This window comes from Enoplosus armatus, chromosome 23, assembly GCF_043641665.1.
Source record: "Enoplosus armatus isolate fEnoArm2 chromosome 23, fEnoArm2.hap1, whole genome shotgun sequence".
Lineage (NCBI taxonomy): Eukaryota > Metazoa > Chordata > Actinopteri > Centrarchiformes > Enoplosidae > Enoplosus > Enoplosus armatus.
Window position 1 is genome coordinate 5680898 of NC_092202.1, and position 24667 is coordinate 5705564.

At 39.8% G+C, this 24667-nt stretch overlaps 4 protein-coding genes across 6 annotated transcripts in view; 2 read left to right on the forward strand and 2 right to left on the reverse strand.

Moving 5' to 3' along the window:
* LOC139305677 (uncharacterized) overlaps positions 1 to 14244 on the forward strand; it is a 29970-nt gene extending 15726 nt beyond the window's left edge. Inside the window, exons 30-34 of the mRNA XM_070929599.1 lie at positions 12370 to 12498; positions 12598 to 12632; positions 12769 to 12800; positions 12881 to 13206; positions 13382 to 14244. Coding sequence (XP_070785700.1) covers positions 12370 to 12498; positions 12598 to 12632; positions 12769 to 12800; positions 12881 to 13206; positions 13382 to 13450 — 591 coding nt within the window. The 3' untranslated portion in view covers positions 13451 to 14244. The remainder of the gene's footprint in view (positions 1 to 12369; positions 12499 to 12597; positions 12633 to 12768; positions 12801 to 12880; positions 13207 to 13381) is intronic.
* On the reverse strand, positions 3095 to 4873 carry LOC139306124 (uncharacterized). Its single transcript, XM_070930084.1, has 4 exons — positions 4550 to 4873; positions 4305 to 4405; positions 3811 to 3966; positions 3095 to 3709 (listed from the first exon to the last, which is right to left on the reverse strand). The coding sequence occupies exons 1-4, from the start codon at positions 4692 to 4694 to the stop codon at positions 3245 to 3247; spliced, it is 867 nt and encodes a 288-aa protein (XP_070786185.1). The 5' UTR covers positions 4695 to 4873; the 3' UTR covers positions 3095 to 3244.
* LOC139305678 (E3 ubiquitin-protein ligase RNF19B-like) lies at positions 13927 to 18375 on the reverse strand. 2 transcript variants are annotated; one of them, XR_011599317.1, is made up of 6 exons: positions 18145 to 18375; positions 16412 to 16491; positions 16143 to 16240; positions 15369 to 15539; positions 14731 to 15233; positions 13927 to 14143 (listed from the first exon to the last, which is right to left on the reverse strand). XR_011599317.1 is itself a non-coding variant. In XM_070929600.1 (5 exons), the coding sequence occupies exons 2-5, from the start codon at positions 16482 to 16484 to the stop codon at positions 14784 to 14786; spliced, it is 792 nt and encodes a 263-aa protein (XP_070785701.1). In that variant the 5' UTR covers positions 16485 to 16491; positions 18145 to 18375; the 3' UTR covers positions 14230 to 14783. The 2 variants fall into 2 exon arrangements, 1 of the variants encoding a protein (XP_070785701.1); XM_070929600.1 differs by lacking the exon at positions 13927 to 14143 and having other exon boundaries at positions 14230 to 15233.
* A 51-nt stretch (positions 18376 to 18426) lies between these two features.
* On the forward strand, positions 18427 to 24041 carry LOC139306004 (ubiquitin carboxyl-terminal hydrolase 50-like). 2 transcript variants are annotated; one of them, XM_070929962.1, is made up of 11 exons: positions 18427 to 18448; positions 19512 to 19644; positions 19732 to 19828; positions 20401 to 20516; positions 20674 to 20744; positions 21464 to 21589; positions 21687 to 21782; positions 22161 to 22289; positions 22382 to 22519; positions 22623 to 22698; positions 23087 to 24041. In XM_070929962.1, exons 2-11 carry the CDS (start codon positions 19587 to 19589, stop codon positions 23887 to 23889), a joined length of 1710 nt encoding a protein of 569 aa, XP_070786063.1. In that variant the 5' UTR covers positions 18427 to 18448; positions 19512 to 19586; the 3' UTR covers positions 23890 to 24041. The 2 variants fall into 2 exon arrangements, with proteins under 2 accessions (XP_070786063.1, XP_070786064.1); XM_070929963.1 differs by having other exon boundaries at positions 22382 to 22510.
* Positions 24042 to 24667: the final 626 nt, after the last annotated feature.

The window sequence follows — 24667 nt, forward strand, 5'->3', positions numbered from 1 at the left end:
AATACAGCATGTTGGTCACTTTTTCATACGATTTTAGAGCATTACAGCCTAGCTCACATTAGGCTAACTTAAATGAACAAACGGTTAGAAAGACTTATCACAGTTCAAGACACAAGCAACCTCTGAATATAACAGTATTACAACAGATACTAACCTTGTGCCTCTGAAAGTGCTTTAATTTTACCATTACTGCAGGAAATTCCTGTACATGCCAGAGTCATTTTCAAAATAAAAGCTCTGCTAAATTGGGTTATTTGCAATTAAAGTTTCTACATAGATTCTGAAATTATAACAACAACTGACCTGTGGAGGTTGAAACCAACTGTCAATCAGTCTTGATGGGAAAGTCAATGCTGAAGTGCCTCTGGTAAACATCAATAAACTGGAGCATTTGAAACACCTGAGGACAGAAAGGAAGATGGGTTAAATACTGAGGATTACTGTACATTTTTGTTTTGAAACAGGGCTGGGGACGACTGTGTATGATGGTGAGTTTGAGACCAGAGCGCTGATGTATATGACACCAGTGGAACACACCAGATCCAGGATGCTGTGAATGAGGAAGTGGATTAATCGTTTGAAATTAAAACAGTGCAGCATTTTCAACAACTCAGAGCGCTGCTCTGCACCCAGCTGAGTCAAAGTAAATTCGGAGTTTGGCTGTGGTGGACTGTAATGACCAGAAGGTGGCGCAATTGTCCAGGAGTTTAAAAGTGTGATGTTCAGAGAAGTGTGGAGCTTGAATTTCTTAATGTCTTTCCAGTTATTACTGAGTGAGTGTTGAACCTGAACCATTGTTACTTTCTGATTGGTCCTTAGGGATTTTTGCAAGCGGACCCAGATTATCTGCAGTGTGACAGGACTGCGGGGACATGAAGCTGTAACTTTAGCTTCTGTGGTCAGTACAATACAGCTGTGAATACTCACCTCTGTGTCTGTAACCAGCGGTACTGCAAGGAATTAACCTTCTCTTCTCCCCCATTTATAGTTTAACAGTAGGTAAAAATAACCAAGTACAATTTTGAGGTACTTCTACTTTACTTAAATATAATGTATTTAGTTTACAGTGATTTCACCAATATACAGTGCATCCGGAAAGTATTCATACCGCTTCACTTTTTCCACATTTTGTTATGTTACAGCCTTATTCCAAAATGGATTCAATAATTTTTCTCTCTCAAAATTCTACACAGAATACTCCATAATGACAAAGTGAAAAATGTTTTTTTAGACAATTTTGCAAATGTATTAAAAATAAAACACTCAAATATCGCATGTACATAAGTATTCATACCCTTTACTCAATACTTTGTTGAAGCACCTTTGGCAGCGATTACAGCCTCCAGTCTTCTTCTATGATGCTACAAGCTTGGCACACCTGGATTTGGGGAGTTTCTCCCATTCCTCTTTGTACATCCTCTCAAGCTCGATGAGGTTGGATGGGGAGCGTTGGTGCACAGCTATTTTCAGGTCTTTCCAGAGATGTTCAATGGGGTTCAAGTCCAGCTCTGGCTGGGCCACTCAAGGACATTCAGAGACTTGTCCCGAAGCCACTCCTTTGTCATCTCGGCTGTGTGCTTAGGGTGGTTGTCCTGTTGGAACGTGAACCTTCGCCCCAGTCTGAGGTCCAGAGCGCTCTGGAGCAGGTTTTCGTCAAGGATCTCTCTGTACTTTGCTGCATTCATCTTTCCCTCGATCCTGACTAGTCTCCCAGTTCCTGCGGCTGAAAAAATCCCCACAGCATGATGCTGCCACCACCATGCTTCACTGTAGGGATGGTATTGGCCTGGTGATGAGCGGTGCCTGGTTTCCTCCAGACATGACGCTTGACATTCAGGCCAAAGAGTTCAATCTTGGTTTCATCAGACCAGAGAATTTTGTTTCTCATGGTCTGAGAGTCCTTCAGGTGCCTATTGGCAAACTCCAGGCGGGCTGCTATGTGCCTTTTACTAAGGAGTGGCTTCCGTCTGGCCACTCTACCATACAGGCCTGATTGGTGGATTGCTGCAGAGATGGTTGTCCTTCTGGAAGGTTCTCCCATCTCCACAGAGGAACGCTGGAGCTCTGACAGAGTGACCATCGGGTTCTTGGTCACCTCCCTGACCAAGGCCCTTCCCCCCCGATTGCTCATTTTGGCCGGGCGGCCAGCTCTAGGAAGAGTCCTGGTGGTTCCAAACTTCTTCCATTTACGAATGATGGAGACCACTGTGCTCATTGGGACCTTCAAAGCAGCAGAAATTTTTCTGTAACCTTCCCCAGATTTGTGCCTCGAGACAATCCTGTCTCGGAGGTCTACAGACAATTCCTTTGACTTCATGCTTGGTTTGTGCTCTGACATGCACTGTCAACTGTGGGACCTTATATAGACAGGTGTGTGCCTTTCCAAATCATGTCCAATCAACTGAATTTACCACAGGTGGACTCCAATTAAGCTGCAGAAACATCTCAAGGATGATCAGTGGAAAAAGGATGCACCTGAGCTAATAAATAAGCTAATAAATAATAATAAATTTGCAAAATTGTCTAAAAAACATTTTTCACTTTGTCATTATGGGGTATTGTGTGTAGAATTTTGAGGAAAAAAAAAAGAATTGAATCCATTTTGGAATAAGGCTGTAAGATAACAAAATGTGGAAAAAGTGAAGCGGTATGAATACTTTCTGGATGCACTGTATCACAATTAATGTGACATTGATATATTGAAGTAAGGCAGAGCTGCTTACAGACCCTTTACTGAGCCTATTTATGGTTCTCATTTGACATTAATATTATCTGGGGTTTTTTTTTTTTCTTAGCTGTCTTTAAGTCCAAAGTTCAAAGATACCAAGGTTTCGTTTTCTGCCCTGACGAAAGGCAATGTCACAAGGCAAGCTGTAGCAGGTACATATGCTTTAAAAAGATCTACACGCTGTGATACTTCCTGACTTCACGTATCTCATTTATTCTTATTTTACAGGAAAAAACAATGTTATGTTAAGAGAACAAACAAATGATCAGTAAAAAAAACAATGATAAAAATTAACAGATTGAATAAAGATATTATAGAGCACAGAATGACTCTACACTGTAACAATGAGATCACATTAAAGAAGCTAAAGCAAAATGATTCTCTTGAAAAACAGAACAAACAAACATTAGAAATGTCAAATGAATAACCACAATTTTGAGTTTGAATTAGAAATCGTCTATTCAAAAGTTAAAACAGTTGTGATTTTCTCGAGATCACAGTGTTAAATCAGAGGACTTATGTCCACTGCCACTCAGGTATAGAGGTCTGTCTAGGTGCTACACCACTGGAACAAAGGATGAAATAGGAGGACATGTCTTGTCGCTCCAGGCACACTTCAGTGAGCTCCAGGCACACAAAACAAAACTCATCCTTACACCGGGGACATGTGATGTTTTTACATTTCGTTTGGTCATGCTCCACCAGCAAACCACAGGTGGGGCAGGCACGGATGCAGGGACAGCCAGTGACGCCCACCACATCCTCGAAGGTGATTTCTGGACAACTTCTCAGTGTTTCTAGCGACTGATTGATGCAGCCGTCGTTTTCACAGCGGTCTGAACGTGGAGCCGGTCCTTCCCATTCCCTCAAACACTGCCAGCAGAATATATAATCCCTTTCTTTGGCAGTGGTGCACACTGTGCATCTGACGCTCAGATCATCGAGGTCACTTCTCTCCACACGAGACTTGCAGCCAGGACACTGTTAAATTAAGTTATATGAAAAACAGAGTGAGATGCTTTTTAAAAATTCACCCTTGTATTTGCACAACAGTTTGTAAATAGTGTAACTGAGATACTTACTGATTTGACATTCGAGTAGTCCTTGGCAAAGTTATTAAACAGTTTCATTTCAAAGTGCGCGCTCTCCCTGCTGGTTAGAAGAGCCATTTTACGAACCTCCTCATATGGCCACTCAACATCACAGTCAGGTTGGCCACACACAAATCTGCTCTCACCCTTAAAAAGAAAATCAAAGAAAAAGAAAAAAACATTGAGCAAATTCTTGAGCATCTACCAACCTGCTACTGCTTATAAAATTCACTGCTGTTAACCAACATCAATTCAAGAGCAAACTACATTTCCTGAGAAATACAACTTAACTCAGCATTTTCTCACTGCTAAATGAAACACGTTTCTTTTATCGGCTCATAAGTCACATTCTGCCTTTTATTTTACTATTAAAACCACATTTTACCATAAATGACTATTTTATCACACATGCTGCATTTTGTCAGTGAGGTTTAGTCACTAAAACGTCTTTGAATTTCATGACGGAGGTGATGTAAACAGCCTACCTGGTCCAACAACCTGCGACACCAGTCGGTGAGGGACATCGGAGTGACGGCATGACCACAGGACATCTTTGCTCTGAGAGACTTGTAGTCGTTACACAAAACTATGAGGCACACAAAAACAAGAGACAGAGTGTTAGAAGATACAACTAAGAACTGAACTGTACAAACAAGTCGTGGACAGCAGAGGATCATCATAATCTTTTTTTTAGGACTAACGCTTGTTAATGTGACATTTGGCTACTTACAGTCTAAATCATCATCTCCCTCCACAAATGTGAGTGTTTTGTCTCGAGGGTCATAACACTTCTCCTTTTTAGTTCCCACTGTTCTGCTCTGTCGTCCGGAGTCATTCTGGCTTGTCTTCTGTTCAGTTGTAAAAATGCTGCCCATCTTGACTGAATGTAATACGTCTCAACGAACCAGGGCTATGAGGACTCTTCATTTCCACGAAACCATGTGATTAGTTGCCCTATAGCCTATACGTGACGCAAGTCATAAAAACATCATTTATGCAACTGTAAGCCAGTGTCAGTTTCTGTACCTGAAAAGACAAGTCTGAAGAGTGCAGTCCTCACTGCACAGCTGCAAAAATGAACATCCAACTGAACGTCAATCTTCCAAGAGGAGGGGAAAAGACCATCGATCTGTGCGACGACGAAGAGGCGCTGGAGGGGATCACTGTGCTGCAACTACGAGAGAAAATTACCAAAGAACTAAAGATAGGTATGTGTGACGACTTTCACGTCAAATCACCTTCATATTGGACGATTATAAAGCGCGCGATTTATGCCGCTTCATATTTACACTCTGGATCTTCACAGAAATAAATGTGGCTAGTTTCCCTGCGCCGATATTGTAGAATTAAACAATCCAAAACATCATCATTCATTAGGGTCATTTGAAGTGTATTAATTCGTCTTTAAACATGATCGGGAGTTTTGCAGAAACAGAACTCACTTTTTAATGACATTTGTTAGTAAGTTAGGACGTGAGCAACATGTTGGTTATTTTCTCATGAACTACTGGCTTCAAACATCGACAGGTGATTATCCATCTATGTTCTCCGTATCCAGATTATATTTTCTTCTGTAATGAAGAAGTGTTATCAGTTTCTCTTTGAGTCCTTTATTTTTTTGGTGACTTGAAAGTGCAAAGATTTCTCGGTAAATTTCATTAAAATTTGGTCTAAAATGTTTAAGATCTCTACATCTTACCGGTTTATCCCTACATATCGACTAACCCTTGTTTCAACGTGATTTTTCAGAGATGAATCTTTAACACATTTTTTTTTTTAATACCTTGTAGCGGTTATAAATGCACAAGACGTCCAAAATCACGCTGCAACCCATCCACCAAATTGCAAGTTTAAACTGTGTAAAACATTTTGTAACGCTTTGACTGTTTGCATCCGCTTTCAGAGGACGCCTTTCGGATGGTCTTCGGAAAAACCACACTGGAGGGAGAGACGAACACTTTGGTGTCCTATCAGATCCAGCATCTGTCCACAGTACAAATAGTGCTGAAGATGCCCGGAGGCATCCGATGAAGGAAACTCCCACAGACTCTCAACAGAACCACAATGAGACCAACAGATGTTCAAACAGAAATAAATACATGGTTCAATACATATGTCCTCACTCATCCCTTTCGTTTTTTATCTTTATTTCATGTTATTATTGTAACATTGATTCACAATCAGTGCAAATGGATTTTGCATTGTATTTGAAGTCACAGCCAAGTATAATTTGACTAAAATAAATAATAATCTGATAAGAATAAGTGTTCAAGTGCTTGTGGATGCATTCTGTTCTGTTGTGGTCATTTTGAAGGATAAACATAAACATGTGTTTTTTTCGCCAGAGTGTCCTCATCTCAGCTAAACGTTTAAACATAACTGGCCATAGCAAATGAATGGCGCGGGAAATGACGTAAAATTTAATATTTCTTCACTTTCAAAAAAAAGTCAAAAACCAACTAGAGTGAGGCTGCATGTTATCTGTACATCCACAGGCGCATTTGTGCAGAATTCACACTGTAAATCCAGCATTTTCTTATTTTGAGAAGCAACTAACCCACTGAGGAGGTCTGAGTATCCAGGGCCCTCAAAGATACTAGAATGAATAACCGTGGATCCTGGGAGGGGCCCACAGAGAATGCCTATATTTACAGGGTCCAGAATTTTGTGCTATGACCCTGAACCCACTATCAAAATACAATCCTGCATGCACGTCAGCATGCATCCTAAACTCCCAGGATTAACCATGGATGTCGAACATAAGATGAGCTGTCTTTGTGCTTATCTATATTGTCTGCAATACCAGCCAGAGCATGCTGTCCCCGGCATCTCAAAGGGCTGAGACATAAAGGTCTAAATCTTTATGACTACAGACACACCTCAGAGGGTATAAAGGTCGCTGTGGCTCCCTTATCCAAAGATAATTTAACCATGATTCAGCACTTACTCACATTTATTCATATTACCCGGTTGTTTTTTTTTTTAATGATACTTCCTGATTTCCGTTTGACCCAGAACAGGACCTGCTGACCCCCTCAGGCCTGCATCACTGCTATAATACTAATCATCCATTCAAACCAACAGTATATATCTATCATTATTTTACAGGATACAAACAGTAAAAAAAAACAAATTCACAGAACAGAAATTCACAGTTTGAATAAGTATAGAGATCAAAATGACTCCACACTGTAACATTGTTGTTTTTCCTGTAAAATAAAATACTATAGGTTTGAATGATTTGTATTTTAGCAGTGATGCAGCGCTGATGGGGGTCTGGGGGGGTCAGCAGGTCCTGTTCTGGGTCAAAGGGAAGTCAGGAAGTATCACAAAAGACAGATAATATGAATAAATGTTGAGGTAGAAAACAAAATGATGAAATGTATGAGTAAGTGCTGAATCACGGTTAAATGATCTTTGGATAAAGGAGCCACAGCGACCTTTATACCCTCTGAGGTGTGGAGGCTCAGACTGTAGTCGTAAAGATCAAGATCTTAACTCTGAGGTATGCTGGGACAGCAGGTTCTGGCTTGTATCATAGACAATATAGATAAGACGAGTCGTCTTTATGTGATTGTTTTACACCCGTGGGTTTTACGAGAGTTTAGGATACATGCCGACAAGTGGGGTCGTATTTCCGGTCTGTCCTGGATACGTGCACATTACTGTTTGGCAAAAGACTGACATTTTTTGTAGTTAAATCTGAAAGTTGCCTTGAAATGGTACAACAGTACGAGCCATATAATCGATATTTAAACCTGCAACAAGCTCAGCTGCTGCCTACTGTCAACAGTGAAAAGAAGAAAAAAAAAAAAAACCTTAAATATTGAGGTTTTACATGTAGAGGCTGACAACTCTGATTCATTTAACACGTTATTAATGAGGCGTCATGTTTCGGATAGATGTTCATCCTCTCCACATGTCGATAGTGGGCAATAGGCACACCCCATGTCCGCTCAAACTCCTCTCAACTTAATTTGCTGTAGTTTCACGACATCACCATCATGCGGCTAAGCACCAGCTGACAGCCAGCTGACAGCCCTGTGAAACAAACGAAAGTAAGACTTGTTATAAAGCCCCCGCTCCACGTTACAGATTTCACTGCATGATGGCCCGACCGCGGTAAGCACTACCCATCTGTCTTATTTTGGCGTACACTGCAAAACAGCCTTAAACATGTTGTCTTAAATAGTTTGAATGCTGTCGTTGGGTTTGTGTGCAGCTGCATAGTATTTACTTTGTGTTTTCGTTTTGTTCGTCCTACAGAAGCGCATTGCACTTATCAAAAGGTCATTCACTTTTCTGTCTCCAGTTATGGAGAAACCATCTCGTAATGAAATATTGTTTATCAGTTACAAGATGCTAGATATTAATCACGAGACAGAATTCATTCTTTAAATATAAAACTTGTTGTTTTGTTCGTTTTTTGGTGAATGCAATACGTTTCTGCATCTGAGGATACTGACTGTAAAAATATATATATATTTTTAGCATAACAAAACATGAGGGAGAAAAATTAGACGGTCTGTATTTTCAGGAAAAAAGCAGAAATACAGCACAGCTGGCTATTCAACCTGCTCCGACAGATCTTCCAATACTTCTCAGGGAGGAACACAAGTGATACAAGGTTGGAAGAAAGATTTAGTTCGGACATAAGACTCTGCTTGTTTGTTTGCATGTTTTGCTGGTTAGTTAAGGGACACAGGGTGTATGGAGGATAAAGCAGATCACATTAAAGAGGAACAGGTCATGACAAAAAAAGTGAAATAGCAAAAACTGTGCAACAGTGTGAAGTGATAGGCAGAGATGTGAAGGCTCGGGAAAATGTGTAAAAATGAAGGTACTGTCCATTTCAGCTATCGAAACAGGTTGGAAAGAGGTAATTGGAGTGGAGAAGTTGCTGTTGCTCCTCCTAAATCCAGCAAAGGACGTCGAAATGAGAAGCCAAAGGCTGAACAGGAGGAACAAATAGGTAATAAAGAAGCAGATACACATGAATGAGGTGTTGCAGAATGATAACATGTGCTTATTAGCATTAAACAAAGTACAGCTGAGGCTGAAGGGAATGTCATTTATAAACCAAAGTACCGGACAAAGTTACATTTTGAGCCGATGTTTACACTAGAGCAAAAGTTAGGGCATTGTCAAGGCCATCAGGGTTCACCCTGTGGGAACCATGAATGTCTGTACAATATGTTGTGTCAATTCATTAAGTAGATATTGAGATATTTCACAGCATAAGTGAAAACTTTGACCTCCCGGTGGCGAACGTGAAGCAGAACGAACAGTTCAGAACTCTTCTTTTGAACCGTTTCTCAGCGTCAACACACATAAAACAAATGCCATCAATACAAGAACAAAAGAAACTCACTGACATAAAGAGGGGTCCCCAGCACACAGACAAAACACCGATGGATCAAACTATCACTTTAAATACTTCCTGGTCAAACTACATTTCTCATAGCAAAGGTAAAATTAAACAGACAATTAAAGCTATTAATAGTGTTAGTAACATCAGTCTTTCCATTGATGCATTAAGATGAACAATAACTCAACAACACACTGTTCAGGCTAGAGTTAATTTTTACTAATGCTGAAAGGAAACAAAATACTACAAGAAAACCCATAGCTTCCTCCCCCATCTTAAAGTCCCCCTTGGTAGAGTCCACAATGCAACCACCTGGTGGAGCAGGGGGCGTTCAAGTGCGCACATTCATGAGCGGACCATCCTACACCAAAGGGAGTGGACAAAGCAAACAAGAAAACAATGAAACAAATGCTGGAATGGAAACATGATAAATAAAGTATAGCGGATAAAGATATATCACACAACCAAACCAAATGTTGTATGTTTCCAAATCTTGGACAGTAAATTATTTTTGTCTATAATCAGATGCTGCACCTGCTGTACAAAAGAGGCGATTGTTGGACTATCTTAATCCCATGAACTGGTGTATTGGAGGTAATGCTCACTTCTCTGTAATATAACATCAGGTGGAAACGTATCACTTTAATATTAACGGACTTTTTCTGAATGAATTACTGAATAAATTTAATTTCCTTCAAACCCACAGAGCCTAAGAAGCGCCATGTGACAAATTCAGCAGATCTGACAGACGATGAAGAACAGGGTCGACCAGGTAACATGGACGAACTGCTGCAGGACGTGGTGAAAAGAAAAGTAGAAGAAAGAAAAAGGAATTCAGCCCTCAGGGTGGAGGAGAGGAGGGGAATGCACAATATGAAAAAAGAAAAAAAATCTACTCTGATCAAATGAGACGCTGAACTTAATAGCTTTAAAGTCCAATCAAAACTTCCATAAAGTAATGGTCAGATAAGCATGACGTAACGAAGGACTGTCACGATATGGACAGAATTCGTGTGTGTCTATGAGGAAGCATACTGATACAAAGATGCCGTGGAACATAAAGGGGTTTTTCTGCAATGATAGGCTGCCAATAAAGAATAAGTAAACACAGATGAATGGAGAGGGTGTAATGACAATGTGTTTTTCTTCCTTTTAAGTTGCTCTGCCACCAAGACCTCCTAATGGCCTGTATAATCAGGGCTCCACGTGTTACCTCAACAGTGTCCTGCAAGTTCTCTTCACGACAACAGAGATCCACAACAGGTTTGAAACAGCTGCTTTCATCTCTAGCAAATAAAAGTAGAAGGAGAGAAATTTAAATGTGAATAAAACATTGTGTAAAATATATGAAATTGTTTCAAACATACAGAACTGCATCAGTAAACACACAGTGGGGCAGGGATGACATATTTTTGAAGTTAGCATTGCCATGGTTCCCTTGACAAAATTTTTTTTTGGATTATTGCAAAGAAATGAACTCTCTGGCAAAACAAAAGTTTATGACACTTACATGTTTTGTTCAGCAAGATAATCTTCACGAATGAACACCACTTTTATGACTTTTGCAGCGTAAATGCAATTGCCAGAAGTAAAAAGATAACGCTAGGCTATAAACGAACTACACCACGGTCGCATTACTTCACCGTGACCACCACTAAGCTTAACTTTTAAGAGAACATAGATAGATATAGATATATAGATATATGTAGAGTATAAACACAACAAGGCTGTAAAGGCGGACTAGTGAGTAGATGAGTTTGCGTGTTCGGCACGAAGACGTTAATGTCCATGAGAACCACTGTAGTTTCATTTAGCCACTTGTTAGCAACCGCCTTTTCTAAGGCAAATTTCACAAGTGGGGTATTTACTGACATATTTTGTGTCGTTGAACAAAGTAGACACACAGACCACAGACCTTATTTCAGGCATCTAATTAAAAACCCATTAAAAAAACAAGAAAGACTTATTAAGACAGGCAGTAAACAGTCACTATTCACTGAGAGACGACTCTCTCCTTAAAGACTGGATCCCAAATTGAAGCCAGATCTCCAGCTGAGAAAGATCTTTGAAAAACTGAAGAAAACAACATGTGGAACGGAAACCATCACAGCAACATTTGGGATTGAAAATGGTAAGATGGACAGTGATTAACAGAAGAACATCCAAGAGTAATGGGCAGTTGGTGGGAAAGTCACTTGGCAGATGTAAATTCACAGAAATGGTTTCCTGCAGTTTTTGAACAGTGTGACGCCGCTGAATGCTTAGAGTGGATTTTACGGGACATCAGCCCACAGGCCTCGGAGGTGAGCATGTCTAAACCCTGCACTGCAATTTACAGGTGAAGAAATGAGAATGCTGTGTTGATAGATATTTCATCTTAAGGTTTTTCAAGGAGAGCTGACCTACAAAACAAAATGCAAAAGAGAACATAGTATTAACGAAGAGACGAATCCATTCTGGATTCTTCCATTGTCACTAAGAGATGCTCATGGTTTAACCTACAGCTTGGTAAGTTTTGTCTTTGCATGATGACGTGAGATTAGTCTGTTGGAGGAATTCATTTATATACAGTTATTTATGTTTTCACAGGAAAGAGGCTTTGAAAGCATTTGTGAGTCTAAATCATACAGTGGAGACAACATGGTGTACTGCAAGAAATGTAAAGAGAAAACAGAGGCAACAAGAGTGAGTTTTGACCTGAAATGTTTTTAATGAGGTCACATGAACGCTGTTTGTTTGCAGTACTGTCTCTAATGTTGAATGATGTTTCTTGTGTTATTCAGGGATGTGAGATGGTGAAATCTCCTCAGATTTTGACTCTGCTCCTCAAGAGATTTGACTTTGACGACAACACCATGTCACATGTCAAATCACACTGCTATGTGGACGTGCCACTCACATTACAGATAGAGGCAAGGGGAAGCAACTACAAATATGAATGGTGTAGTGGTCTGTAAGAGTTTGGTATGATGCATGCTTCCAGTGAAGTGCCCAGTTTGTCCATCAACAAAAGTCAGATTTGTTATAGTTTTATGCAGCTTTCCTTCACACTTCACACTTCACACATCCTGCAAATATGGGCACATGTGGGCACTGTGGTAAACTGTTTGTTTCTCTAACAAAGCAGCAACAACTGCATCTGATTCCATTAATCCCATTAAATAAAGTGTTCTTGATTGTAGAACAAGACGTACAAACTGTACGGGATGGTGAATCACATGGGCAGTCTAAGAGGTGGACATTACACAGCCACCATCCTGTCCAATGAGGACCAAACCTGGTATGAGTTTGACGACGCTTACGTCATAAAGGTGAGAATTCATTTAACGCATCCATCAGTATGCCGCATATTCAAAATCTACAAAAAAGATCTAACGTTGAATTTAAAATTGTTCTTCTCAATGGTGCAGGCTGACCGACAACCATTTGCAAAAAAGACTTACAAGTATGTTTGATGAATCCCATTTTATCACATCTGAAATATACTGCATTATCTATCTGAATATGTTCACTGAATGTTGTTCCAACAATGACAAATTAATAATAATAATAATAATAATAAAAAAGTGATTGTTCAACAGTTCCAGCACTGCATATCTGCTCATGTACAGAGGTAAGAACAAAAAGAAAACATTTCATTCATGTCTACAATGTTAACAGACTGAATATAAGAAATATATTACTTTTCCTCAGTGTCTCAGACGACCTGTGAGACCCATTCAGAAGGTCTGACAGGAAAAGCAAAGGAACGACAGGCTAAGATCAGTAATCTGAATGAGCAGGGGAAAGATAAGGTGCAACAAAAAGTAGACAGCGACACTGATGAAGAAGAACAAGGACTGACAATTGAACCCGGCGTCAAACGTGGAGACAGAGGCAGAGACTTGAAAGACTCAAAACAACACCCAGACAAAAATAAAAGGGCAAAGAAGAACAAACTAAGAAAAAGAAAAGACACAAAGAAGAACAAACCAAGAAATAATAGGCATAGAAGAAGTAATGGAATAAAAAAGAGGCAGGTGAGTTGAGTTGGAAAAGGGTAATCATCAGAATGAGTTTAGCCGTAACCATCTGTCTTAATTCTTTCTAGGAAAAATATGTTTCTGTCGTTTCAGATGCTACTTTTTTTATGCATTTCAGTTTTTGCAATGTGTTTGTCTGAAGAAATTAATTTCTCGCTCACTTCCCCACCAGAGAGGAACTCTCTGCAACCCTGCAGGACTTCAGCTAGCATCAAGGATGACACACTTAAAAATGTTCTAATTGGGTTTGGTTGTGCATTAACTGTAATACTTACTATTATACGAAAAACTTCTTAATAGCCATGATACAACCCGGAGAGCAGCAGCCAAAGAGCAGACTTCAAATGTTTACATGATGACATGAAATTGATCATCCATTCTGGAATTGGAGGATGGAGGATCAACTTATCAGCAACTTCCTATCAATATGATAATGACTATGAAATAGTCATCTTGTAAAACAATGACGGCTAATGTTATCAATCTTTGCTTTTTAATTTTCATCTTTCAATTGTTGAACCATGTAAACGATCATCATGTGACACATTGTTTTTTAATGATTCAGTGAATTTGAAATAAAAAAGATGTTCAGTGTGTTATTTAATAGAGTCATATGAGTGGCTATGAAAGCTCACTGTTCAACTGGTTGTGGAATCTGTCATGCTTGTTTTTTAATGGTGATCAGAGGTGATGTTTTATTTCTTTTATTTTGTTTGATCCTGAAGACAGTTTCTCCTTCAAAAGACACTGATTCACATCATGAATAAGGTCGTCTGTGGCTCAGGAGGTAGAGCGGCTCGTTTACTCATTACAGGGTTTAGCGGCTTGATCCAGCTCCTCCTGTCCACATGTCGAGGTGTCCTTGAGCAAGACACTGAACCCCAAATTGCTCCTGATGGTCAGGCCAGCACCTTGCAGGGTAGCTCGCTGTCACCTGAGTGCGTGTGTGTAAATGAGAGGCAGAAATTGTAAAACACTTTGAATAAAAGTGCTGCCATTTATGAACCAATAAACATTACATTTTGATAAAAGCTTTATTCATCACGTTTCATATTTTCTTCTTTCTTCTTACATTTTACCAGCTATATTTCACTGCATGTAGCTAAAAAAAAAAGCCATTAAACAAAAGTTCCCATTATTTGATAAGACATTTTCAGTAGGTCAGCAACTGGAATTTCAAATAGTGCAAAAGGGCAATAACAGTAAGAAGTTCTGATAAGGTTTCTATACAGATTCTGAAATCTAAATGCTTCAAGAAGTTTCATTTTATAAATATAGAATTGATCTAACAGTCTTGAGGTATCAGTAGCTCAGTGATTGGCATTCACATTTTCTTTTTTTTTTTTACAATAAAACATCAGACCAACTTGTCATGTGCAATTTAAAGTCCGGCCAGAAGGAGGCAGAGTAGGGCCACTAGTAAAAAAAGATGTTCATTATCTTCGATGGAGTTACAGCGTTTGTATTTGTCACATTTTGTATAAATCAACAATTGTTTACAAAGTATAACAATATTAATACCTTTAAACATCTCTTGTTGAATTGTTAATCCAGAACAGGCAGACCATTTCTTTTCATTTTCTCTGCCAGACAGGGATAGAGGTCTGTCTAGGAGCAACACCACCGGGACAGATTTTGTACGGTGAACTTCCACATTGGCTCTTTGGTTTCAGGCAGACGAAACAGAACTCCACGCGGCAGCGAAGACACTTAATATTTTTGCAGTATTGTCGGCTATGTTCCACCTTCATGCCGCATGTGGGACAGGCCCGGACAGAGGGGCAGTCGGTGACCCCCTCCACGTCGGGCAGGCTGATGGTCTTACATGTCTGCAGAAGTTGCAGGTCCCTGTTGAGGCAGCCGTCGTTGTCGCAGTGGTCAGCTCGTGGACCTGGACCTTTCCACTTCTTCTGACACTGCCAGCAGAACTGGTAGGTCTTCTTCTGATCAGCTGTGCATATGATGCACTGGACACACAGGTTGGAGAGATCCTTCCTCTCCACACTCGTTCTGCACTGTGGGCACTGATGTGGAAAACGGCGAAGGGAAATATTGGAAAGGAGAATCTGAAAATCAGTGCACTTGATTTTGATTGAAATAGCCAAATCAAAAATATTCCACAGAAAAGTCAACAATCAAAACAACCAAAAACCACTTACTGACTGAATCTCACAGTATTCTGGAGCAGCCAGGCTGGTCATGGTCTCTTCAAAGTGCTGCATTTCCTCAACAGACAAATCAGCCAGTCTGCGCACCTCTTGGTACGACAACGGTTTATTGCACAGTGTGGTACCCTCTATAACTGCAGGGCATTTGAATTTATAATTACCCTTAAAAAACAAAGAAAAGAAGCAGTTTAGAAAACAGGTAGAAACTCACTGCTGATGTTGACAGGCAGTCAGTCTGTGGGGAGGGAGGGAAAAAGGAAGGATGTTCATCTCTGGAATTATTTTCAAGTGCTGGACAGAGGACAGTCATACACCAACAATAGAAATTAAGGAATATCAACACTGCAGGGCTCCCAGTACAATACAGGAAATTTAAAAACTTTTTGGTTGTTACAGTAAGATAATACCCCATTTCATTTCATGTAACATTTTGTTTAGAGTAATACTTAAATATTTAGTTGTTTGTCTCAGAGTTACATGTCTTGCACTTGCCAGTTGGTGGCTGAATAAGCACAGAAGAAAACGAGTTGATAATCTGAGCCCATGATCTGCCATGCAGGTTTCTGTGCTCAGTGCAGTCTTGCCAGTGAAATAATGAAAGTAAACATGCTTTTACATCAACATTGTCGTCACAGTCTCACTGGTATAAAGTAAGCATGATGCTACCAACTGTCTTTGTATACTCACCGTCTCATTCCCTATTTCATCAGATGGCTTTCATTGAAATTTACAAACAAAAAAAGATGTTTTGAAGACATGAGATACCTCATTCAGCTGGCTGCGACACCATTGTGTTAGAGAATCAGGAGTGACAGCGTGGCCGCAGGACAACTCTGCTCTGAGACAGTCGTCGCCATCTGAGGCTGAGGGACACAACAATAAGTGTAATAGCTACAGTATGTGGTGAATTACTATTAATACAATTGTCAGAAATAGAGCAGCAATAGGAGTGCTTTGGGTAACACCACATCCACTGTCCTTGTTTGTTGCACTCCTCTGTCGACATGCACAGTGAGACAGGAAGTGAATCTTACACACTGGATCCAAGTCGTCCCTCCGGTTGACAAACTTCAGGGTGGTATCTAGTGGGTCGTATTTCTTCTCCATTCTGAGCCTTAATGTCAAAATAATGTCAAAGGCTATTAAATGAAAAGTTAATATTGATGGATTTTGTTTTATTATTGTTCTTTGTCTTACTTCGGTTTGGGGCATAATCATGCTTTAAGTTTTGCAGCTACAGTTCCCATCATTTGGGGGCTTTAAGGGATGTAAACAGGAAGTGCAATGTTGCCATTTAGTCAGTCAGTTAGCTGAGGGCTACAACTCAGCCCATTTTTGTTGAAATGTTGGCAAATTGGCACCATTAAAAGTATGCCAAATTAGCCATTAGCAGTTCCTGTTTGCAATGTACTCGTGAGTGTACAGACAACTATCACTGGATTACTTTGATACTGAAGAAAACTTAAAAACGTGAAGATTGTTAGGCAAGTTCTGGAGTTATAAGGAACATAACGTTTATGCTTTCTAAGCGGATTTATGGACGTTTATTAAAGCACATCGGAGATAAAAGCCATGCTGAATCTAAGTATATGTGTAGGCTTATCGTGCCTGTGTGTTCAGTTATTAGTAGTTAGGCTATTTGAAATTTGTGATCTGAAGTACTGCATACATACATACATACATACACCGATCAGGCATAACATTATGACCACTGACAGGTGAAGTGAGTAACACTGATTATTTCTTCATCATGGCACCTGGGATACATTAGGCAACAAATGAACATTTTGTCCTCAAAGTTGATGTGTTAGAAGCAGGAAAAATGGGCAAGCGTAAGGATTTGAGCGAGTTTGACAAGGGCCAAATTGTGATGGCTAGACGACTGGGTCAGAGCATCTCCAAAACTGCAGCTCTTGTGGGGTGTTCCCAGTCTGCAGTGGTCAGTATCTATCAAAAGTGGTCCAAGGAAGGAACAGTGGTGAACCGGCGACAGGGTCAAGGCTCACTGATGCACGTGGGGAGCAAAGGCTGGCCCGGATGGTCCGATCCAACAGACGAGCTACTGTAGCTCAAATTGCCAACAGTCCAAGCATCTGTGGGATGTGCTGGACAAACAAGTCCGATCCATGGAGGCCCCACCTCGCAACTTACAGGACTTAAAGGATCTGCTGCTAACATCTTGGTGCCAGATACCACAGCACACCTTCAGGGGTCTAGTGGAGTCCATGCCTCGACGGGTCAGGGCTGTTTTGGCAGCAAAAGGGGGGCCAACACAATATTAGGCAGGTGGTCATAATGTTATGCCTGATCGGTGTACATCACGGCTGTCAACATATTTGATCAGCGTGACTGTGCTCTTGAATTAAACGTGACTCATTGAACTGCCACTTAGGGAATTTCCAGCTGGTTCAAGTTCACATAGATGTGTTTACAGCAAAACACAGTACTAAACACGCCTTGTTAAACTAGACACTCATTTAAGTTAATTCTATTTAAGCGAATGTGTCTGAAAGGCTCAAAACATGCTCATTTTGCACTTTATTTATAGACTAATAAAAAATGATAATGACGAGACAGATAATAACAGTGTGACTAAGCAGTGAAAAGGCAAAATCAAACAAATACTTTAATGCAGTTTGTAAATAAAAAAATGAAATATAAAATATGTAAATAGTTAAGTTTCAGAAAGTGAGAACTTGATAAATCTGTAGATGCTTATCTCAGTCTTTAAACTGGCAACATATTATATGAAGACATGTTGTCTTACCTTGGTGGCACAGTTTGCCTCTGTGTATGTCTTTTTAAAGACTTTCACTGTATTCTTGTGCTCACCCGGAAGTACTACAGCCGCACCTGAAACTACACAACTCTGGAGGATTATTTCGCTCTAATCCAATACTCGATGATTAACATAAAGTCTCCAGGAGGATTTGTATCGTATTTCAGCTGCGAGTCCACGGGTTTCTGTGTCTTAACCTCCTCTCTCCGTGTCGGTGTCTTTCTCCTTCGACCTCTCGCTGGTATCGAAAGTGAAAGGAGATTGCAGGAGTCCGTCTCAGAAATGCTGCACGGTGAGTTTACCCTCCCATTTTACTACATACAAAAAACAAAAAGGCAGCATGTGTGTTATCGGTCCTGGTGAGTTACAGGGCCACTATAGTACCGCTTGATAGTGGGTTTATTATTTTCTTACTGTAGCTTCCTTTTGACATGTTTTAAAGCCTCTTTTGGAGGCGCTGGGTAATGGAGGATTGAGGGCTGCATATGTTGTTTCCATAACATCCCAAACACAGCAGCTGCCTTCACTGGTTACTTCTTGTGTTTAATGAAATGTGATTTCACTCACTGATGTGTGTGTTTGGACTGAAAATCCTTAAAGTTTCATCCAGTAGTTGCCATGAAAAACTATAAATCGATCTGCTCTCTTATTGTGATTTTGATAAATTGTACTTTCATATAATAGGCCTAGAATCGAGAAGGGCAAAGCAGCAATAACAGTCTAAAAATATAAGCGAAAGTCCTGCATTTCTCACTGTATAGAAGTACAAAGTCAAACTCAACTTTTTATATATAAATATAGAATTTTACACACAACACAGATGATCCAAAGTGAGAGAAAACAGAACAAAAGAAAGGAGAATTATTGACAGCTAAATGTGCTTAAAGTATCAAAAGTAAAAGTACTTGTGCAGCAGAAGGACCCCTGTCAGAGTGTTGTATTATTGGATTATTATCACTGATTGACTGCATTCATGTGTAAGCAGTCATATCTCATGGATGTGGACCTAATTTAACTACTTTATATACTACTGCGAGTTCAATCTATAGCAATGCATCATATTTTATGAACTGATCATCAAAAGTAAGCTGTAACTCTAGCTGCCAGATAAATGTAATATCTGATACATATCATTTATAAATCCACTTCAGCATTATCCTGTAATGCTTCCCTCCGGTTGCTTTTACCATTCAGTGTATTTTACTATTGTTATTAATGATTGCATTGCTACCTGACTCACTGAAGCAGCGAGTGTAAAATAAGGCCTTAAAGGTTGCCTTTCTGCATGTGTTTTGTAACTGATTATGTGAATTTGTGTTTGTAACATGTGAACTGTATTTAATGTGCTTCAACAGGCTGAACCCATACATCCAAAAAAAAACACTTTAGGAATCCAAAAATGTCAACTCTCTCATTCGTAAGACATCAGTATGAATCATGACCTTGTCAAGATGTTCGTGGAGAAACTAGACAGCTTCACCATCTCAGGTACGTGACATGAAATGAAACGTCTTAAGCATGTGGCTCATACATTTGTGTTTTAATGATAATGTGTCTCATGTCACTTGTCTTTAGATTACCATGGCCTGAACAGTCCAGGTCTTACATGCTACTTGAACAGCGTGCTTCAGGTGCTTTTTATGACCGAAGACTTCCGGGAGGCTGTGAAACGGTTCGTAACTTCAGTTTTATTTGTCTTTTATATTTTTAGACACGTCAGATCAAATGAAAACTACTACTAGTAGTAGTAGTAGTAGTAGTAGTTCAACATTTTGGGAAATAAGCTTATTCGCTTTCTTGCAGAGAGTTACACGAGAAGATCAATACCACTCTCATGTAAATATGTAGCTGCGCCAGGAGACTATTAGCTTAGCTTTGCATAAAGACTGGAAGCAGGGGGAAACAGCTAGCCTAGCTCCGTCTGAAAGGTAACAAAATACACTAGCACGGCTAAAGCTCACCGAAGTGTAAAAACAATATGTTGTGGAGTTATGGGGGGTTATGTGCCAAACAATGTCTTGGCCGACCCTCTGCTAAGCTAAGCTAACCACCTTCATATTTTCTGTGGCACATTTCCCAAAATGTCGAGCCATTCCTTTGAGACCAATTTGTCAAAAAGATCTCCAGGAGAGGATATGAAATCAGTGCAGTTCACATGAGCAGAGCGTTGTTCTAAATCTGATTAAAGAATCTGACTTTGCTTTGAACGTTCAATAAAATCACATACTTCTCACTGTGCCACAGATGCTGCAGTAAAGATTCAACAACCATTGACCCACATCTGGGAAAACTATTTGCTGATTTACAGAAAAGTACGGCCAAAACACATAACATCACCAAGAAACTGGAGATCTCGAATGGTAAGTTTGGGTTTGATCACGCTGCTGTTGTAGGTGTGTTAAAATCCTGCAGACTCTCGAGCCTGGCACTGACGTAGAGAGGCTGCATATGTGTTAATAATGATATTATCTTACAGTGAAAATGCCTTTCTCTTCTACTTTCTGCTTCTACTTTCAGTATATGAGCAACGTGATGCTGCAGAGTATTTTGAGAAGATCCTGTGTCTGACCAGTCCGGAGGCGTCCAAGGTAGAGACAAGTTAATGTATTTATTTATAGGGGACAGTGCGTATTAATCAGCATTAATATTTAAGAACATCAATGTAAATGGAGGAAAATACAGAGCATTAGGATCACTGATGGAGGAAGTATTCAGATCCTTTACTTAAGTAAAAGTACCAATAACACATTGTAGAAATACTACAAGCTTTCTTAAGTAATTGCACATCAGTATTATGAGGAAAATGTACTTAAAGTATCAAAAGTAAAAGTATTCAATGCATAGAAATTAACAATGAATCAAAACAGTTGCTGAGCTAATCGATTAATTGGCTACTCGTTTAAGCTCAAATTTTATACTGTGTTCTGTAATTTTTTTTTGCTGTGCATCAGATTTTAAAAGTTCTTCATATTATATTTGTATGTAGAATATCAATATGTAAAGTAAATATAGCTGTCGGATAAATGTAGTGCAGTAAAAAGTACAACATGGAAAGTATGAAGTATAAAGTGTCATAAAATGCAAATAACCATTTAAAGTTCAGATACCATACATTTGTACATAACACATTCAGTATTTGAATAAATGTACTTAGTTACATTCCACCACTGACTAGGATCAGCATATTTCTTCATGTTTTGGAGAAGTTGGAACATTGAAGCCCACAGGAGGAGAGTACTGCTGTAACAGTCTCTAACTAGCAGGCTACGCGGCACTTATTGAACCGCTGATGTACTTTTGTGTCTAGATATTCAAGGGAGAGCTGAATCACAAGACCACATGCCTCAAGTGCAAAGACACGAACGATTCCAGGAGCTTTTTTTGGATTCTGCCACTTGCGGTGGAAGATTTGTGTGGTCAAACCTACAGCGTGGTACTCTGCGTTCCTTTGACAAGAATAAGAGTCATGTGTTTTTCATATTAAGAGAGAAAAGAACATGCAGGATGAATAAATACACCTATATTTACAGGAGAAAGGGTTGAAGACATTCTTCAAGGGAGAAAAAGTCTGCGGCGACAACAAGATGTACTGCAATCGCTGCGATAAAAAGCGAGATGCAGACTTTGTGAGACTTTCTATATTCTACTTTGGACAACATTGTGTATATATAATGTAAATCCCAATAAATATGACCTTGTAACATCTAATAATGCTCAGTATTTTGAGTCTCAACAACAGTACTTTCATTCATCCATAAAGGAACCAGACTACTGTCATTTTTTAGTCACTTTTTACCAATAAAGTATTATATAAGCTGCCATAGCACTATTAGCTCTCACATACTAATGGGGAAATGACTTGTGCATTCAGATACAATCCTAAAACAAACATGGTTAAACCTAATTTCTGAGCCCTGATTTAGATCTTCTGAAGTGTCTGAAGTAAGATGGGTTGACTTTGCGGCTGTGTTTTATTCATGCAGTTCATTCATTATGTGTTCCAGGGATGTGAGATGACACAAAACCCAGAGATTTTGACCCTCCTGCTGAAGAGATTCAGCTTTGACGCCAAGCGCAGGCGTTACGTCAAGCTTCACTGCAAAGTGGACGTCCCCCAAACTCTACACATGGAGGTGTGTTTTTTTATGTATTTACTTCAGCTGTAAATTGTTTTGATTTAACGTTTCTTAAATGTGGTGACTTTGTTCTGTTTCCCTCTCTGCAGAATTGCAAGTATGACCTCTACGCTTTAGTTAACCACTTCGGTAATCTGACAGGAGGTCATTATACTGCACTAATCAAATCTGTTGATACTCAGGAGTGGTATCACTTCAACGATGACGTTGTCGAGAGGGTGAGGAGGGTAATTTTTCTATATGCAGTCCAATTTCACAAATTCTTGCACAGTTTAATGCTCAACAACATGAAGTTAAACATTTACTGTGATATTATTTCCAATTCTGCAGGTCAGACAATCACTATTTGAGTCTGGAGACATGTCTTTGAGGTCTTGTACAGCTTACCTCCTCATGTACAGGAAGGGTACGTTTGCAAATGTTTAAACTTCTTGATTTATTGATTTTCTTTTTTCCTCAAAAGGAAGTTGGACAGCAGAACAGGGCCTCGTTTCCCAAAAGCATCTTAAGGCTAAGATGATCATAAAATTCATCTAACAAACCTTCTTAAGGCTAAGAGGTGTTTCCCAAAAGCATCGTAACTGAAGACGCTCTCAGAAATGATAGATTAACGAGTGCCTCCCACTCACTCGTTGACTACTTTAAAGTGCATTCAGTATCAACTTCAGCATCCATCCAGCCGACGTTAATTGCTTCTTTGAGGAACTAAGATCGATCGTGACGTGTGGCCTAGGCCTGTACACTTCTGCTGTTTGTGTTTGTCGCTAATGACATCCTTTTTTTTCCCTTCAAAGTGAGCAGACATCCTGAAAAAACTGATGAAGGCGACCAGGAAGCTCACTGCGCACAGTCAGATGTCGAGGCTGAAGGAAGACATGACGAGGCAGAGAGAGGAGAAGCTCTTGTTCCTCATCATCAACTGAAGGATGAAAGCTGCGACGGAGGACTGGCAGACTCTCCAGGGGATCTGGAACATCGGTTAAACCAGAATGAAGAGGTGTTGATTCCAACAGACACTGGAGCAGATGGAGACAGTTACAAGCCATGTTTGCAAACACAAAGGCCGCATTTTGCAAAGCTACAAAAAGATGGAGGACAAAAAAGTAATAAGCCAAACATACATCAGCCTGATGTGAACTCAAAGGAGAACACGTGTCATCCTAACACTAGAGGGAGCCCCACAGCACATTTGAGAACATGCTATTTAGACTATATGTCAGAGCAAAACCATGAATCCCAAAAGAAAAGGCTGAATGTGAATGAGCCTGACCAGGAAACGCAGATCAGTAATATTGCAAAGACTGGAACAGAAACAACAAGTGTAATTGATAGTAGCTACTCTTCTTCAGTTTCATACTTGACAGGACGCTTGCAGAGTCCATTTAGCGTGAACGAACCCGCCGGGTGTAACTTTTCACCAGAACCAAACCGTTTAAAGAGGAGCAAGGAGAAAATGCAGCATGTTGTGACTGCAGACCGCAGCTGCAAACTGGAGACGACACAAACTGTGACAAAGGGAGAAAGAACTGCAGGTCCTGGAGAGAAACGAAATGCTGCAAAGAGCGGGAACATTATAAACAGAAAGCCATGGAGGTGATGAAATAGTAAGGATAATATCTGTGTCTTTAAGTCTTTTTATGTGTATGCTTTTTAAATATGCCTCACATTGAAAATGTTGTTTGATTCCATCTGTAGCGAGACTCGCTGTGATCAGCCATGTTTTGTTTTGATTAAACGTCTTGCTTGGTATTGCACTGTTTTATATAAGTACAGCACACACTGATTGGAAATCCAGTCATCTACATGCAGCTTACATACTAATAAACTGATGTAGTTGAAGCTTACTCCTGCAACATAACTGCATTGCTCTCACAAAAACAACCCACCTATGGACATAGAAAGTTTTGCTTTTAATTTACATCTTAAATAGTTTTGAATGTGTGATAAACAAGAGGATAACATTCTACCTCTTTGGGTGGTAGACTAATGATAAAGTTTTATTTATGTAACACATTTCACACAAAAAGATGCAATACAATGTGCTGCAGAAGGTAAAGAAAACTCAAAGACAGATGCTAGAAATAGGAACATTAAGACAACGGGGGATTAAATGAGAAATCAGAGTGAGATTTAAAAAGTACTAAAATTTAAAACACTTTTGGCTTCAGTTGCAAGAAGAGTCTTACAATGAAATCCAACAGGAAAAGTACAGTATGACAGAAGAAGGCTGTAAGCTACATCATGAGAAGTGAATGTGTGCAAATCCCGTCTAAGTTTCTGTGCCACACAGGTATGGAGGTTTGTCTGGGAGCCACACCGTCACTGCAGGCGATGAAGTGAGTGCTCGTCTCCAAGCACTCAGGAGTGAGCTTCAG

Coding starts and splice junctions, on each gene's coding strand:
- LOC139306004 (XM_070929962.1), top strand. CDS start 19,587: ATGAATCATGACCTTGTCAAGATGTTCGTGGAGAAACTAGACAGCTTC. Junction 19,645..19,731: donor AGACAGCTTCACCATCTCAG/GTACGTGACATG, acceptor ACTTGTCTTTAG/ATTACCATGGCCTGAACAGT. Junction 22,290..22,381: donor CCCAAACTCTACACATGGAG/GTGTGTTTTTTT, acceptor CCCTCTCTGCAG/AATTGCAAGTATGACCTCTA.
- LOC139305678 (XM_070929600.1), bottom strand. CDS start 16,484: ATGGAGAAGAAATACGACCCACTAGATACCACCCTGAAGTTTGTCAAC. Junction 15,540..16,142: donor GTCGCAGCCAGCTGAATGAG/GTATCTCATGTC, acceptor TTGTTTTTTAAG/GGTAATTATAAATTCAAATG. Junction 15,234..15,368: donor AATACTGTGAGATTCAGTCA/GTAAGTGGTTTT, acceptor TTTCCACATCAG/TGCCCACAGTGCAGAACGAG.
- LOC139306124 (XM_070930084.1), bottom strand. CDS start 4,694: ATGGGCAGCATTTTTACAACTGAACAGAAGACAAGCCAGAATGACTCC. Junction 3,967..4,304: donor GTCGCAGGTTGTTGGACCAG/GTAGGCTGTTTA, acceptor TTTCTTTTTAAG/GGTGAGAGCAGATTTGTGTG. Junction 3,710..3,810: donor ACTACTCGAATGTCAAATCA/GTAAGTATCTCA, acceptor TTAATTTAACAG/TGTCCTGGCTGCAAGTCTCG.